General features: G+C 43.8%; 1 protein-coding gene across 7 annotated transcripts in view; it reads right to left on the bottom strand.

Moving 5' to 3' along the window:
* The window catches only part of RBFOX2 (RNA binding fox-1 homolog 2), a 171,480-nt gene that overhangs the window by 133,077 nt on the left and 25,732 nt on the right, over positions 1-12,671 (bottom strand). For 6 of the 7 annotated variants that reach the window (XR_003946002.2, XR_003946003.2, XR_007776639.1 and 3 more), the window contains exon 2: positions 2,622-2,672. The exons of the other annotated variant lie outside the window; for it this stretch is intronic. Coding sequence is in view for 3 of the 6 variants with exons in the window: in XM_030238500.2 (XP_030094360.1) it covers positions 2,622-2,672 (51 nt within the window). In the remaining 3 variants the exon portion in view is untranslated. The remainder of the gene's footprint in view (positions 1-2,621; positions 2,673-12,671) is intronic. 7 annotated transcript variants of the gene reach the window in all.

Here is a 12,671-nt window from a genome sequence, read left to right as displayed (position 1 = left end):
CAGCAAGCCGGCACTCTGGTGGGGCAGGGGAGGAACAAGGGGGCTACACAACCACCCAGAGCTTTGGGTTATCATAAAGCAATCCCACAACACCAGAATTCTGAGAGAAAGAGCCTCAACAGGAACCCCATCTCATTTGTTTCAGTACTGCTGCCCATGCATGGTGACAACAGAACGCTTAAATACACGGGAAAAGATACAAAATAAACTCCGTTCAGGGGACCTAAGCATTCCCAAGGGGCCAAAGTGAGGACTCAAACTAATCACACATTTCCACTGGCAGGAATAAAACTCCAATAATCTCGAACATCTGGGTATGATTTAACCACTAGAGGGTGTAAAAACAGCACAGTGAAAGGTTTGCAGCCTGCAATTAACAGCATTCAGAGCCTGAAGAAACGAAAAAGGCATTCAAACAAATGAAGGAGGAGTAGGATGCTACATAAAGTGAAAGAAAGAGCAGAATTTGACTACTGGTCACAGGATGAAAAGCCCTAAAAATAAGCTCTGCTTTGTTACTTCTCCTTAAGAAAACAGTGTGGGAAAAAAACCACAATACAAGTACTTACAGTAAAGAAGTGCAATGGGGAAGAGCAGGAAGATCACCAAACAGTGACTTACCAGCTCAAATCCAGCTCCTAATTTGAGGAAATCCAACACAATTGCTCCTGTATCTCATAATTATTTTGTTACAAGGTGAGGACCCCTACACACATTCCCATATCACTTCTTCCTTTCCCAGTGCAAAAAAGCAGGTGATGGATCAGCCACTGCTAACCTCCTATGCCAGCCCCAGCCTGTGGAAACAGAAGACTTCTTTTTCTGCTGCTATCAAGTTAAAGGCTCACAATCAGATTAGCTAAAAGCCTTGAAACCTCATTAGTGAAAACCAGATCTGAATTTAAGCTGCTTCAGGGACACAAGCAAGACAGAAGGACAAATACTATGGATCAAAATGTTGTAGAGAGCAGGAAGAAAAAACAAAACAAACAAAAAACAGACAAAAATATTTTTACAAGCATTTGCTAAATGAAAACACAAGTTAAACTGCAGCTGTTTGTCCTCCAAGAAAATTCCATAAAGGCATCTGCCATCTGAAATACATACACACACTTTCATTACTCCCTGTGCTCCCTGAGCACCCATACAGAGCTCCCCAGGGTTGCCCAAGCTGTAATTCTCATTTCACATCCTGGCTGTAGCATACCTTCCCATGCCCATCCACGCTGATCTAGCAACCTGCCACCAATAGCAGTTCTGGACATTCAAATCAGAAGAGCTCTTATGGGATGAAAAAGAGGAAACCTGTGAAGTGGGATGCACTGGTAGGCATCAAAACACCCCTAAACGGGTAGGTAAAGTGAAGCACCAAAATAAGGTACAGAAGGTGCTACCATAATGGGAAAGCCAAAAGATATGAGCCACTTTAAGGATCTGACTGGCTCTGCCTCGCAGCCCAGCTTACCTCACTTAGCCTGGACAGAGTAGGAACACAACCCTCACAGTATCCCAGTGTGTAGTATTTATTTGTGCTAGTTAGCAGTTTAATACATCCCAGAGGATATTCTGAATAATTTCCTCCTATAAATTCATACTCACATACCAAGCACCAAAGATTTAAGCTCTTCAGTTGCTGAGGCTGCACTATGCTGCACTTCCTTTACAAAAACATCTCCCATTAAGCTGTTATTACATATACCCAGACCTCATCAAGAGATGATGAAAATGGCTTTCTTTATATAGCAGTTCGTGAGAGTATTAAAGAATTTGATTTTGGTTTTGTTATTTGCTCATTACTGAAATGTGCTGCATTATTGATTTTCCGTGCATATTAATTTCCTGCTACACTGGTTCATACTCTGCTTTGCAGTAGCACTGCAGAACATTGAAAAAAACTTCGTTCTGAGAAGGGGGATTTAATGTGTGACAGTTGTATCTTACAACCATTAAATTTCATTTGTTCCAAAGCATCTCCTCCTTCCATCGCGCAAATTCATCAATTGGGATTTCTCTGTCTTCTGTCAGGAGGCAAGAGAATGCTTACAGATGCAGTGCACTGAACAGTGTGATTTTTACTGCTGTAGGAACACACTCTGAATAAGAGCAAGGGGCAGGGGCCCTGCAGGACTTGAAAGGAATGCAAGACAAGTTCACAGATATTAGAAACAGCCCAACAGAACGTGTCATTCCCTACTCCACCAGCAAAGCAGACTCTCATAAAAACTCAGTGTTGTTTTTCTCCCCAGATGCCAGAATTACAGCAATAAGTATAAAACAGGGCCAAGCATGTACTGGCACTGAACATCCACATTCATTAACACTGAGGAGATACAGTGGGAGCCTAGGACAAGGATTCTAAGCTGTGACATTTTTAAGAATCAAGAATTTCCTGAGCTGTTAGTAACGTGGATGATATTTAACCCCTTACCAGGCACCTTGCCACATATTGCTGGAAGCCATAAAAACCCAGTCAATTAATCACATATGCCTTCACAAACAATACACAACAGAACAAAACTATTTCTACCCCATAACATGACAGCCAGGAAACTGTCCGACAAAACACCCCTAAGTGTACAGAGATGCATGGACACATACATTTACTGCAATCAGACACTTACTTGATTGTCTCTTGCTGGATAGCCATGATAACCTGAAGTCAGAGGCTCGTTCTGCAAGACAAGAAAACAATGTAGGAGTTACAAGGAATAAAAAGCAAGGAAATATAGGCCTGTCTTAACTCAGCCAAAGACAAGACCCTGCATGAAATGGGGGAAGAATGAGCTAAAGTATTCTGCCAACTTCCTTTTTTCTATATAAGCCAATACACCTAAAATTTATTTTCAACTGCATATGCTAAATTGTGTAGAAGGAAAAAAAAAAAAGAATCAAAGCCATAAAATAAGCATAAACTAATCCTACTCTACCCTCTGTAATATCAGTTATGTATAATGTTGGTCCTTTTCAAAAAATTTTGATATGCAAACACATTTACTATGATGAAAACTGCACAAAACAGAACATAAAATTACAGAAGCTATTGTGCACCTCACCCAGTCTTGAAGAAATGTTTCCCTAAACATTAGCTGTAAATGTGTCATATTTTTCCTTTTCGAAACAATATTAATAGTTTAATATGTAGTTAAATAGTAGTCAATGTAACTTCCAAGACCTCAGTAAGCCTGTGCAATATCTCAACACTCCCAACAGGCAATTAATCCTCTAGGCCTCATTTTTTCAGCCCAGAAGGGATTCTGAGCCCACATGTTTGGCAGTTCCATCATCCTCTCTGGAGGAATATAGGAACCTCCAACATTTCTGGCATTTCTCTATGAAATTCACAGACCCATCTCTATTTTAGCAGTGCAGTGGAAACTAAGATAACATAATACATCCTAAATGTTTATTTCTGTTTCTAAATTTATTTTCTGTTCCTCTCCCTCCAACACATCCTCTTTGGAATGGGTAAAGGGCTCACATGCCCCAGGCATGCATCTTCCTGTCTGTGCAGAGGATAAACTAAACTAGACGAAGTCTGTATCAATTCCACCCTGATATCCCTGTGCGTTCACAAGCAACTCCCAGCACAGTGCTAGGAGGAGGGGAAAGGGGAAAGGGGAAAGGGGAAAGGGGAAAGGGGAAAGGGGAAAGGGGAAAGGGGAAAGGGGAAGGAAGGGGAAAGGGTGAAAGGGGTAAGGGGAAGGGGAAGTGGAAAGGGTCAAGTGGGCACGTTGGAAAGTGGCACATGTGCCAGGGGCAAAGTGGACCATGGTGACCACGGGGACCGTTGGCCACGGGACAGGGGCACCGTGACCGGTGACCAGTGGGCAAGGGTTACACTGGGCACCGGGTCCACGTGGCCAACTGTTCACGGGGACAAGGGGAAAGGCCACCCTCCACAATCACTTTTCTAAGTCTATCTCCTGTTATGACTTGTGAGGAGGAACTCTTAAGTCATCCCAGCACTTTCTCCAGCAGCTCTTGGGGAAGGAGAGGAGGGAGAGAGAGGCCCTGACAAAACACAGCAAAACAATCTCAAATTGTCAAAAGCAAATACATGATGGGCATGAAGCTGATTAGGATGTACAATCACTGTCAGGAAAGAGGTTTTGTTGAGATGTTTTAGGTTTTGTGCTGGGACATTTGCGTGAAAGGCCAGCTCCTACCAGAGAGGTGTCTCCTACCCTACATAGGGCATGTGACCACTGGCACAGTGTCACAGTTTGCACAAAACGCAATTTAACACAACTCTTGCTGAAAAGCAAGGTGCTATTATTTCAGGGCAGAGACTAGCAATGCTATTTAAAGTTTGTATCCATCCTCTCTCTCTTCCTCTTTACCTCAAGCCTGCCCAGGGGATTCTCTGTGGAAACCTGCCAGGAAACAAACACCCTCTCCTCATGCTGTCATGCTACAGTAGCATGCACAGTATGAAAGCTTCAAGGACAGCAAAACTTTTAGCAGCCAATTTTTGGGGATTAACAGTAATTAATTAAGCTGGCCACTGTGTGAATACATTCTTCTCAAATACTAGCAGTCAGAAAGCAGGTTAAGCACAGAACTCCACCAACTACTCAGAAACAGAAGGAAAAACACAGAACCAAATGGAGACTATCAACTACAACACCACTCATATGAACTTAAGTAAGAACAAACACCACAATGGAAATGTACAGTTAGTCTTTTTCTCCCCCAGTGTAAGTACAACTTATAAGCACTGTAATTGTTTATCCCACAAACTACAGTTTACCAATCTATGTCTAAATACCATAAACATTCACCCTATATCAGGAGAGATGGTCTTCTCTTGAAAGACTATTCCAGGCATGATTTTAACAGCACTTATACACACACCTGCAAGGTCAGTATCTCAGACAAGTTCCCGTTGCAAGTCTCTGTCAATACCCTGAAAACCAGAAAGATTTCTACACAGAGAATAAGGAATTAATGGACAACTTGCCCTTACGAATACTAAAGATATGAGCAGTGAATGCAAGCCGAAAGTTACAATAAAGAAAGAAAAATATAATTGTCATTTTCAGGATTATGCTCTTCACATAAAGGACCAATAAAGGGGACTGTCATCACGAGACTGTGGCAGAAAAGAGACAGAACTGAACTTTGTGGAATTTCCTGAAATCACAGAACCTGGATGCCAGGAAACCACAGCTAGAAACAGAACAGTTTCAAAAGTAGAAGCAAATCACAAAAGGGTGAAGAGAAAGATGATTACCGAGATCTGAGGGCAGTCTACAATACACAAGAAGCCAGAAAGAAACAAGAAAAACTGAATGGAGGGGGAAATGCCCCACATCTCACAATCTCTACTTTGCTTTTTGGAGGACAAATCTCACAGAATGCAGACTAGTAATATCTGAGGGATATAGTTGCATCGGTAGGTAAAAGAAGAGGTGAAAAAGGGTTACATTAGTGAGCGTTCTGAGAGAGCAGAGGTTAGAAAGAGGGCAGCAGCTGGAGCACTAAGTTCACAAAAAGGCCAAAGATATCTCTTTGCCTTTCATACAGCAACGCTACCACCAAGTATTGGACTCTTTGCAAAATCCCTGCTGTGCGTATCATTGCTCTAATTGAACTTAACTCTCCAAGAGAAGGCAGGAAGCGCCTAGGGAAACCGTCTCCTGCCAATAATCTCCAGTGCTGCCAATTTTACAGGTCACTAATGGTGAATCTGGGGCCTGCTGCATGATTATTCCATACGGAGTTTCCTTTTGTTGAAAACTAAACAGAGCAAGAAGTGAAAGCGTTAAACTCCTGCAACTGGAACAGCACAGTCCAGCAATATCCACACAGAAAACCCCTGCTAGTAGGCAATCTAAGGCAGCAGAGGCTGGGGATACAGCTCAATCTCCTCCTCTGACTGCACATGAACAAAACTAATCTCACCAAATGGAAGTGGAAAAGGGAGAGGGAAAGTTTGACACAGATAAGTACCCACCACAAACATAGAGGGACTCTGCCTTCTGGCAGCAGCCTGATGGGAGAGGGAATCCCCAGATAACTCCATCCCTTTCACACAGCTCCCTCCTGCCAATTACATTCGCTTTCGATGCCAACATGCAGCCAGACATTCATAAAGAAATTGAGTTACGTAGCACTAGCCTGCAAAATCAAATCAAACTGCCACTGGGATGTTTCATTACTTTGTTTACCACTGAAAGGCATTTCTCAGGCACTTGCAATTTGCTTTAGAGTAGGGAGAATAAAACTGGAAGCTGATACCAGGAATCAGCTTCCTACAACATGTATTGGGATTTTATTCAAACCATATGAATGATCTCACACACGGGCTTCCACACTTCCATAGGATGGATGACCACTGTGGCTGTACCCCAGTGACAGCCTCTGTGCAGGCCAACTAGACTTGACTGGATAAAAGCCACAACTCAGTCAAATCCACTAAGTCTTTACCACCCATTTATTTCAAAGTTTTCCCATTCCTTCATTTCCCAGCCTTGCAAACACAAGACCTTTTCCACTGGCACTTGCAATAGTAAGGTCTGCCACAAACTGCAAGTCACAGGTATTGCCTCAGGTCAGAAGATAAACTCAGCCACAGCCATTTGCAGATGACTGAAGCTCAAAGCAGATCCTCCTGCACACACAGAACAGTCAAGCTTTGGGGTTTTGGGGAGTTTTGATACCTCTCAACAAATTCTAAGAGCTGCTGAATTAGACACATCTTAAAAACATAAGGAACTGCCAATCAACAAAGATGCCACTAAGAAGTGATCATCTCTGCAGGAGGCATTAACTTATGAAAGGCCTCAAAGGTCTGGAATAAAGTCATTCTTGCATGGAAAAGATCACAACTCTAACACATAATGGAAGGTCTGAAAGTCCTTCTACCCTCTTCTTAAAATTAAAACTAAATTTTAGCTTTAAAATACAATAATCCTATTTTTGAACTAACCTGACCCCAGAATCAATCAATTTCACATCACAACTTGCCATTTTGCCAGATGCAACAATCACTGAGGCCTGATCAGCAACTCTTTCCTGATGGCTGATTGAAGCCTAAAGTCTGCAGATGAAAACTTTGCTCATAGGAACCATTACATTAGCAAGTTCATCCACACTTCCCCCAGCCAGAAAATCAATTCCTGCTGAATCCAAGCTTCGGCTTGAAGTGCTGAGTCCTTTCCATTGTAAAGATAATCTCAGAAACATGACCAAGCAATCTCTTCCCTGGATCTGCAGCATTCCTGCTTTGTGACAATGCCAGGATAAGTGGAGTGAGGTTAATGTAGTCCTTTCAAGTTCCATAATCACCTGCTGGGTTCTGAACAGCAGCAGGGAAACTCACAGGAACAGCTCATCTGTCTCTGCTCTGGCTGCCCCAAAGAGCTACAGGTGGTGCAGCAACCCGGTAGCTTGGAAAGAAGCAACAAGGGAGAGTTCCTGCACCAGACAGCCAGAAACCCTCGGACTACACAGAGCAGTGAAAAAAAGGCAACAAGAAATTACTTGTTCCTCCTGAAAGCAAAATGGGATTTTGAAGTGATGAGATAGCACAAGCTACACATTTATCAGACTAGTACTAGACAAACAGAAGCCACTTTCTCAGAGCACAGTGAATAAGATGTTCACAATAAGAAAAAAAAGGCTGAAAACACTGGCTACAAAGCTATTAATCTGAAAGTGACAGTTGCAAAAAAGTAAAGATCATGAGCCAGACAGAAATCCCAGGGCTGTTCATCACAGCCCAGTGGTTTCACCATCTTTTTTTACTTCTTGCATACAGGAAAGACAGAAACCCTGTACTGGGAAAGGCAGGGTGGGTGGGGGGACTGTCTTGAAAAAGGCTTTTTAGTATTTAACTGTGGCAGAACACTGCTAAAACTGTAAATGCCTTGATCTTATTATCAGTTGCTAAGAAAATAGGCATTCTTTATCAGACCCTTACTTGCACAAATTATTGCATATAAACAAAAAGGAAATAACCATTTCTTTGTCCAAGTGTATCTGATGCATTCAGTCTACCTCCTCAATTGTGTGTGCTGTCTCCTACCCCAAATTGTCTTTGGATAAAATTAATGGGGAAAGTAGCATCTAAGGGTGAATTACCAATTATTAATGAAAAACTGAACTAAGCAGTTTTTAAATGGATCTTAATGTCACCCTTCTCCCTCGATACTTATCCAAATTTGATATACAGCTCTTGCTAATCACTCTGCAGCACCAATAACTGTGTCTATAGCATGGGACGCTTCCCTTCAGCTGTCCTCACTTTCAATTAAACTTGCTTCATGGCTTTGGCTGTTTTCCACATGTGCAGACATCATCTAGCAAAGACCTTCCATTTATTTGCTTCCTTGTTAGTGCCCTGACATCAACAACCTGTACAATTTGCTGGATGCAAGAAGCAGAATTTACATTTTACTTTTCACCCACTTCTCACCCATTTACCCCCCTACATCCCCCTTTTTCTTAAGTGTACTTGGGGACTACAAGCTTGAGATTTTGATAAAAGCCACCACAACAAGTAGGCTGTGCACGGCTGCCCTTGATGGCTGGGAAGAATGCTGGTTAGCACAGCCCTGACTTCCAACACCCACCCCAAGGGCTGAGGCCACTTCTTGAGGGAGGGAAAAGCAGGGGTGCAGCTGCCAGCGCAGGGCTCTGGCTGAAGGGACCCGATGCCAGCGGCCATGCCCATGAGAGAAGAGAAGCGCCCCCAGCTCCCCGCTCTGCAGCCCAGTAGAGGCCAGGACAGAGGCTCATCCGGCCCCTCTTCCTTCCTGGAATTCTGGCCCTGTTGCTGCAGCGACAGCAGCCTCCGGCCTAGGCCCCCCCACCCTGCTCCAGGCTTCCCTATATCCTAAAAACACCGTGTTTTCCACAGAGCCAGTCGGATGGGGCAGGAGAGCCCCGGTGCTGCCATGCCCCTGGAGCCTCAGAGGGCTCCAGGGAACGCAGCTCCCACCTGCAGCCTCTCACCCACTCCAGCCCTGCAGCACAAGGGAGCCCCTGTCCCGGGTGTCCACTCCAGCCTCACAGCTCCACAAAGCTGGACACCCAGGGACATGGCACCCTCGGAGCCCACAGCCCACTGTGGGACCGCAGCTCTTCGCCCGGCCATCAGGAAGGGGCAGGACCCCGGCGGAGCCCAGCTGGAGAGAGGCCAGGCCTGCCAGAGGCTCCCCGGGCAGGAAGCCCAGTGACACAGTAAAGACAAGAAAGGAAAGTGATGTCAGATTAACAAAAATAGTCTCCTGCCCTGAGCAGAGTTTGAAAAGTCTGGAGCAGTTGGCTAGGGAAGCCCACAAGGTGGTCAGACAGAACAGAGCAATTTGGGGATGGCTGCATCCCCTTTGATAGATCCCCAGTGATGCCACCCAAACGTGTCAGTGCGATTTTCTGTATTTCGAACTACCTATTTTCTTAACTCCAATCTCCTGGTACTTCTTTTCTGTGAATCATATGTATACAATAGGAAGAATAACTGATTGGCAGAGCAGAGGCTGCAGAATGGAATACAGACAAATACACATCTGACCAAACCACACAGAAAAGTTTAAATACTTTCAGGTCTGTTGAAATATTCATGATGCAACAAGTTTACAAATGCATCATCAGGCTTTAAGCTGACAGTGTCCATATGGAGTTACAGTACAGAAGTCTAATGCTGCAGAGAAAGGGGATTTTCATACACAAAAAGCACTTCCACAGCTAAAATTGAAGTATTTTACAGATATTCTTTATAACAGTGCTGATTCTTCCCTGACTTTTTTTTCCTAAATAATGGAAGCAGCTATCTGGTCAGAAGCAGTCTTCCTCCAGCTAGGTTTTTCATTTTCCAGATCAGCCACCGGATGTTTTCAGCTACTCAAATATAATTGAAGAGAGACGAGATTTCATTAATTTACTGTAATTTAAATGTGCAAAACATACACTTTCTTTGGACTACATATGGTAGCATCCTCATACTGCTCCAGGCATGAAGAAAATACAGTCTGACTCTGCTGGTCCATGACCTACAGTGGCAACAATAGATCCAGTGCAAGTTAAAGCCCCTGGGAATACTGTGCAGTGTGTGACGTCTGTGATCCAGCAAATACAAGGACACTCTGCATGCACAGAAGTCAATAGCACAAAATATTGATTTCCCTCCTCTTTTACTAAGCAAAAGCATTTTAAAATGGCAGTTCATCTTCATTTATGCTCTTACCCAACAGAAACTGGAGAGGGCTCATAACAAAGCTCTAAAATCCAGCACTGGGGGCTGGATTTGGATGCCATAACTGTTACATGGGGCTGAGGAAGCATTTCACACATAATTTACAGTAAGCCAACTCCTTACAGGGCAACATGCTCATGGCATGAAAATCTGGTTGCTCAAACACGATGACTACAAGCTTTCACAAGGTGAAGAGCACTATAGAGCTTTGCCTTAGTAGACAGTTTACTGTTCTCTTTTCTAAAAAAAACGGATGGAGAATACCGGAGAGAACAGGACAAGGAGATGACACCATGGATCCAGAAGGGAAGTCAGTTGATCACAAGTTTCTTGGCTGATTTTACAAATGTTCACAGGCTGTTGCTCAAAGGCTAAAAAGCAACACGAATACTCCTACTTTGCAAATGAAATTATAGTTGTCATATTACCTCAGAAGAGAAAAGCTGAAGCTGATTTGTCAGCTGGGTGTGAAGAGGCTGTGATATAAAATTAAGTCTTGCTTGCTCTAAGGGAAATTGGCACAAAAAAGAGATAGAGGCTCAACAGCACACAACTGACAAAATCATACTGTATAGTAAGTGCTGCAGGCAAATAGGTGCAAGAGAAATTTTCTGTGTCCTGGACACACTGGCCTGATTGCATAAGCTGCCCTACATAGCTACAGAAATTATTTTCCCAGGTTCACATTACAAACCATCTTCCCTTTCGCCAAAGACATAAACTGTTCAAGTAGACTAGCCAAATGCAGTTTCATCTCTGGAATACTGCAAGTGCCCACAGCCAGCTTGAGAAAGGAGAGAAGTGAGGCGGGCAGGCTGATGGACTGGAGCTGCAATGGCAAGGGGTTAAAAAGCCTGGAGGAGGGAGAAAGCAGAGGGCTTGGGGCAGCCTGCCTCAGCAGCCAGGACTGTTTCTAATTAAGCCTGCGGGATTGTGGAGCTGCACAGGAAGCACTGGGGGCTGGGGGTCTCAGAGCTGCCATCCCAAACACACTAGAAATCTTTGTGTTCCAGCAGCACCATCTGGAAACAGTTAGAGGGAAACAACTCCCAGGCCTTCCTTCACAAAACAGAAAAAAAACCAGTAAATCCACTCTTAAGACCATTAACTTCGGCCTCTTCATCCCCCTCCTGGAAAGCTCCTCTCCCTGCAACAGCAGGGAACAAAAGGGCACCTCTAAAAGGGAATGAACCCCCTCTCGTGCTGCTGCAAGAGCAACTTGCACAGCATGGCAGCTCACGCTGCTTAAGAGGGACGCCCCAAAGTGCATCCCATAGAGTATCCAGGGCACTAATTGCACCTAATATGATCAGCTCGGGGGAAAATGGACAGCAAGTCATTCCACAGCTAGAATATCCCCAAATGGGAGCTGTGAACATTCAGGGATACCCTGAATTCCGGCCCTTGAAATCTCCCATTTCTCTGCCATAAATCAGCACATGGATTTGAGAGAACCCACACCCCAGCAGAGACAAATATTCCAGACACACACAAAAGATCTAATTCTGTTCTTAAGAGGACAGAAGGACCATGATGCTAAGCACATCATCATGGTGATGGCTCCCCTACTGCCTCAGAGGTACCAAGGATCAGAAGGGCAGCAGAGACTGATCCAGCCATTTCAACCCCTGACAGGCTCCTTCTGATTAGGGAACAATCTCTTAGTGCCTCAGCACATGTTCTGAAGACAAAGAGGGTGTCTGTCTCCAAAGTGCCATTCACTAGTATTTTAAAAGGAAAAGTAGAGGTCATGACTGTTGAATTTTACCAGAATAAATCCTCATGTAACAGTTTATTAGAGGGTTACTCCCCTTGCAAGGGTTCCTATCTCCATGAAGAAATAAAGCCTGTTTTTACCCTTCCCTCTTTGCTTTACCTTTATTCATCTTTCCCACACACATCAGTATTTTTCAGGGTTTCCTTCTAATTAGACACCAGAGTGCTACACATTTGCCTACAAAAATGTAGAGAAGTATCAAAACAAAATCAAAGCTAACCTTTCAACATACCAATTAAGCAATTCCATATAAAAGTAAGGAGTGATTCCTGCTATAACACAATGCTATTCCACTACAGAAAATATACCTTTGCCTTTCTTTTTACATCCCCCCTGTAGCTGACTGCCACGTTCTTATGGGCCACAGACAGGTGGAATGGGATGTGGTCACATGCCAAAGCTCTCTGTAACCAGAGTGCAATTTATAAAAATAATAATGAAAAAGAAAGTCTTAAAATAACAGGTTTTCTAAGCGATAACCAAGGACTCCTTGGAATCCACTTGTGTTATACAAACCTCCTCACTGCTCATGCAAAGCTCTTGCTAAACATGACTTCTCTGAGTTACCTGTATGGTAGCTGTGGTCACACCTCCCTACTGCAATGCATATGAAAAAAGAGAAATCCTGCCTAAACTACTAAAAATACCCAGCCTAGACAAACTGCACAGGATGGCAGGCTACAGCTGATGTCCCAA

The sequence above is a fragment of the Serinus canaria genome, chromosome 1A (genome assembly GCF_022539315.1).
Source record: "Serinus canaria isolate serCan28SL12 chromosome 1A, serCan2020, whole genome shotgun sequence".
Lineage (NCBI taxonomy): Eukaryota > Metazoa > Chordata > Aves > Passeriformes > Fringillidae > Serinus > Serinus canaria.
This window is presented reverse-complemented; position numbering and strand designations above follow the sequence as displayed.